Source organism: Aulostomus chinensis, chromosome 13 (genome assembly GCF_037954235.1).
Source record: "Aulostomus chinensis isolate RoL2024-O1b breed Wild chromosome 13, RoL_Achi_v1.0, whole genome shotgun sequence".
NCBI lineage: Eukaryota > Metazoa > Chordata > Actinopteri > Syngnathiformes > Aulostomidae > Aulostomus > Aulostomus chinensis.
In genome coordinates, this window is record NC_141332.1 from 28,584,192 (window position 1) to 28,589,191 (window position 5,000).

Sequence of the window (5,000 nt, forward strand, 5' to 3'; positions counted from 1 at the left end):
TGTTGATGGCTGTTTGTGACTCCGCCCACTGACACATTTGTGTTGATGACGGGTGCAGGACCACGATCATGTTGGGTCACAAAGACATCAGCTCTGCTTCCTGGTGGTGGACCACATCCAGGGGTTCAAAGGTCCCTGAGTCAGTGAAACCTTTCTTACGGGGCAAAAAAGCCAATAATAAACTATAAAATATAAGAACATTCCTTATAACATGTGAGTCACATGATTGTCACGTTGGTGTTGATAAGCCTGTTAATGTGTGAGAACTGAGGTCATGGCAATGATGTCATTATTTTGTTTGTGTTTGAACACTCACAAGGCTGTGATGTCACTGAGAGGCGGTCCTAATGCTGTGACGTCTTCAGGTCACGTTAGTGGTTAGTGGGACGGCGCTGTCAGGACAGTGGTACTCAGTCTTGGTGACTGGTGGAGACCATGAAGACACATGGACAGTGTCCCGCTCAAACAAAGACCTCAGTCTCTCTTACAGTCACATGGAGGTCAAAGGTCAGCTGTATATACACTTCACTAAGGATGAGGCTAACAGCCTGAATTCCCTTGTCAGGATGAATGAATGTGACTGCTGATGTGACTACAGAGACGTGACGTTCGTTTGACCATGACGAGCCACGTCTGGCCCCCCCACTGCCGGCCATCTCCTCTTCTTGGGATCCATCTAAGTTCTGATTTTAATGTGTAACTCTGTCACAGCAGGTGACCATGGATCCCTGATGTCATTACTTATGGACACTTTCCATTTCCTGTCGGAGGCAGCAAGTCTGGTCAAACTACATGGAACGTTGAACTTGCGTTATTCAACATATAAATATGTTAGAATTAGCATGGGACTGCTCCTAATAAGACACACACCAGCCCCCAGGGGGCGACACAGAATCTTGGTACCGAGCACCACAGAACCAGAAAGGGAACAGCAGGGTCAGAATATTGAAATGTAACTGAGGTCATGTGATTCCATCCATCCATCCCTCCATGGTCTCCCTCTTCTCCTGTTCAGGGTGGTGGGGGTGGAGCCTATCCCAGCAGCCTTCCCCCTGGACAGGTCACCAGTCCATCGCAGGGCCAACACATAGAGACAGACAACCATTGGCTCTCCCAGCCACGCCTACGGTCAATTTAGAGTCTGGATTAACCTGGTCCCTCTTGATGTCTTTGGACTGTGGAGGAAGCTGGAGTACCAGAGAGAACCCAGCAGGAACAGGGAGAACATGGAGACTCACCCAGAAAGACCCCGTGCTGCAGCCGGGGCTCCACCCACAACCTTCTTGCTGGGGGGCCACAGGGAGGACCACTGCTCCACCGCATCACCGGTCATGTGATTGTCTTGTTTTAATAGAACAAAAGTGGAAAAACAAAAGAAGATATGTTATTGCATCAGCATAAATTAATCTAAAATATCTATACTACTACTAATAACAACAACAACAATATTTATTCTTATTCTTATTTTAACATTGAATCAACAGCGCCACTCCGTCGTTTCTCTCCGCCTAGCGGACAAATCGGTAACTACACCCGCTGAAGTCAAACGGTTTGTTGTTCAGCGCTGCTCCGGCTCAACGTTTGCGCATGCGCAATGACATGAATGGCCGCCGCATCTGACGGTCCACCAGGAAGTGTGGCGGACAAAACCTCAACTGTCAATCCTTGCTCGGTCCGGTAACCGGAGGGACACCGACTGTGGGATGCTCAGCGGGCCGGACCGCTTCCTCTGACCGTCGGCACCATCTCCGCTCCGGGCTCGGCCTCGCGGGCTGACCGTCTGCTCGCCCCGCCTGTCGTGCTCCAGACCCCGCTGCTGCTGATCTGAAGCTCCGTGAAGCTCCGGGATCGTTCACCTTGACTGCAATGGGATGCTGCGGTAGCGCGGAGGTAAGCTCGGTCCGGCTTGGCCTTGCCCGGCACAGTTCGGTTCTGCTCCCCTCTCAGCCTCCCCTCGGTGTCCTTCAGTTGAGCCCGGAGTGTGTTTGTACCGTTAGCCGGTCCCGGGGAGTTGAGAGGCCGCTGGGATTACAGCCAGGACCAGTAATCCCATTAGCTGCCGCGGGAGCAGGCGGGTCATCGCGGCTGAGCTCCCGTCCTCGTCCCGCCCGATGAAGCTGATGTGATTAATGAAACCGAGCCGAGCCGCGGCAGCAGGCCGGGCCGGGCCCGGCGGAGGCCCGGTGCTCACGGTGACCGTGTGTGTGTGTCGTTCCAGAGGACGAAGAGAGAATGGAGACCGCTGGAGGACCGGAGCTGCACCGACCTGCCCTGGTTCCTGCTCTTCACCGTCTTCTGTGTCGGCATGGTAACAGAGCCTCATGTTGAGCCACATGTGATGCTGAACATTTTTGTCACGTGACCATTTCTGACCCCAACCCACGAAGAGTGCAAAAAACAAGTGTTTAATGAATGACATCATCAATCTGATGAAAACTGACCCCTCACATCATTATTGATGATGTCATGTCAGTAATAAACAGGTTTAATGACCCAGCAGGTGCACGAATGACGTCATGAACCTTCAGGTGACTCTAAGGTGAACCCTGAGGCAGACACAATTCAAACTTATCTTAAATGTAACCGTACGCATCATCTAAGGCGCCAATCAGCTCGTCTCGTCAGACTGCCCACGACAGTCACGTGATGATCAGCTGTTCAAACAAGATTCTCCTCTTTGTCATTGGGCTGTCTGAACATGTGACATCTTCTTTCCTCCTGCAGGGCAGCATCTGCAGCTTCACCATCGTCACCGGTGGCGCTGCTCGCCTGGTCTTTGGATACGACAGCTACGGCAACACCTGTGGCCAACGCAACGAGCAGATCGAAGGCGTCAGGCTCAGTGGCCTCGACCACACCGAAAGGAAGTAAGGCGGTCTTTCATGATTTGCTTCCAGCGTTTCTGGGCTCTTTTGGTAACATCAGCAAACAAGAGTTTAACAGCATTTTTATGAAGGTGTAACGGTGTTGTTCTGGTCGTGTAACAGTGTTGTTAGGTGAGTGTGACTGTGGTGTTATGAATGTGTAACACCTGTGCGAGGTGTTTCGAAGGTGTAATGTGGTGTTAGGTGATATTAAGGTGCATTTGCAGTGTTATAAAGATGTACCAGTGTTTGGTTTTGTAGTGTAACGCTGGTGTCATGAAGGTGTAACAGGGGTGCATGAGATCCACCCTGGGTATCTCAAGCCTCTGGATGTTGTGGGGCTGTCCTTGTTGACACGTCTCTGCAACATTGCGTGGACATGGGGGGCGGTGCCTTTGGAGTGGCAGACCGGGCTGGTGGCCCCCATCTTGAAGAAAGGGGACCAGAGGGTGTGTTCCAACTATCGGGGGGTCACACTCCTCAGCCTCCCTGGTAAGGTCTACACCAGGGTACTGGAGAGGAGGGTCAGGACGATAGTCCACCCTCAGATTGAGGAGGAGCAGTGTGATTTTCGTCCTGGCCGTGAAACCGTGGATCAGCTCTTCACCCTCGCTAGGGTGCTGGAGGGGGCATGGGAGTTTGCCCAACCAGTCCACATGTGTTTTGTGGACTTGGAGAAGGCTTATGACCGTGTTCCCAGGAGCACCTGTGTATGTGTGTGTGTGTGTGGGGGGGGGGGGACTCCTGGAGTATGGGGTGGATGGCCTCTTACAAAGGGTCGTTCAGTCTTTCTACTGGAGGAGTGAGAGTCTGGTCCGCGTTGCCAGCAGGAAGTCAGATTTGTTCTCAGTGAGGGTTGGACTCTGCCAAGACTGCCCTTTGTCACCGGTTCTGTTCATAACTTTTATGGACAGAATTTCTAGGCGCAGCCAGGTGGTGGAGGGGTCGAGTTTGGTGGTGGGAGGATGTTGTCTCTGCTTTTTGCAGATGATGTGGTCCTCTTAGTGCCATCGGGCCATGACCTCCAGCTCTTGCTGGGACAGTTCACAGCTGAATGTGAAGCAGAATACAAGCGGCTGAAATGAGTTTCCTCCTCAGGGAGGCTGGACTCTCCCTTAGAGACAGGGTGAGAAGCTCAGTCCTTCAGGAGGGACTCAGAGTAGAGCTGCTGCTCCTCCAGGTAGAGGAGTCAGTGGAGGTGGTTCAGGTATCTGGTGAGGACGCCTCCCTCAGGAGGTGTTCCAGGCTCGTCTGACCAGGAGGAGGCCTCAGGGCCGACCCAGGACCCGCTGGAGGGATTATATCTCTGGGCTGGCCTGGGAACGCCTCAGGATTCCCCTGGAAGACCTGGTGGAAGTGGCTGGGAGAGGACAGTCTGGGCTTCCTTGCTGAGGCTGTTGCCCCCACGACCCGGACCAAGCAGATAAGAGGAGGAGGACAAACCTAATTATTTAATTCAATGACAGAACAAGGTCGAGACTTGTTCTACAGGAAAAGAAACCTTCTTTGACTTCGATTGTGTTGTGGCGACATACATAACATCCAATTAAATACAATAAACTTGACTTTGCGGGGGCTGAGGTTCTGTTAGGGGGTTGAGGGCTGCATTGCCGTTGCAACAGCTGCTGATATTTATGTCTGTTGGAGTGACAGCATCCTGAGGGAGCATGAGGCTGCTGTTCAGAGCTGAGACACCCTCACTCACTCACACACTCACTCACTCACACTCACTCACTCACTCACACACTCACTCACTCACACTCACTCACTCACTCACACACACACTCACTCACTCACACTCACTCACTCACTCACACACTCACTCACTCACACTCACTCACTCACTCACACACTCACTCACTCACACTCACTCACTCACTCACACACACACTCACACACACACTCACTCACACACACACTCACTCACACACACACACACTCACTCACTCACACACTCACTCACTCACACTCACTCACTCACTCACACACACACTCACACACACACTCACACACACACATTCACTCACTCACACACACACATTCACTCACTCACACACACACTCACTCACACACACACTCACTCACTCACACTCACTCACTCACTCACACACTCACTCACTCACACACACACTCACT

General features: G+C 52.2%; 1 protein-coding gene across 3 annotated transcripts in view; it reads left to right on the forward strand.

Moving 5' to 3' along the window:
- Positions 1 to 5,000, forward strand: part of slc44a1b (solute carrier family 44 member 1b) — a 20,087-nt gene that overhangs the window by 954 nt on the left and 14,133 nt on the right. The window contains exons 2-4 of one of the 3 annotated variants that reach the window (XM_086222432.1): positions 1,016 to 1,890; positions 2,219 to 2,308; positions 2,725 to 2,867. In XM_086222432.1, coding sequence (XP_086078558.1) covers positions 1,867 to 1,890; positions 2,219 to 2,308; positions 2,725 to 2,867 — 257 coding nt within the window. In that variant the 5' untranslated portion in view covers positions 1,016 to 1,866. Of the gene's footprint in view, positions 1 to 792; positions 1,891 to 2,218; positions 2,309 to 2,724; positions 2,868 to 5,000 lie in introns of those variants that run through there. The other 2 variants (XM_086222431.1, XM_086222430.1) reach the window with 2 other exon arrangements.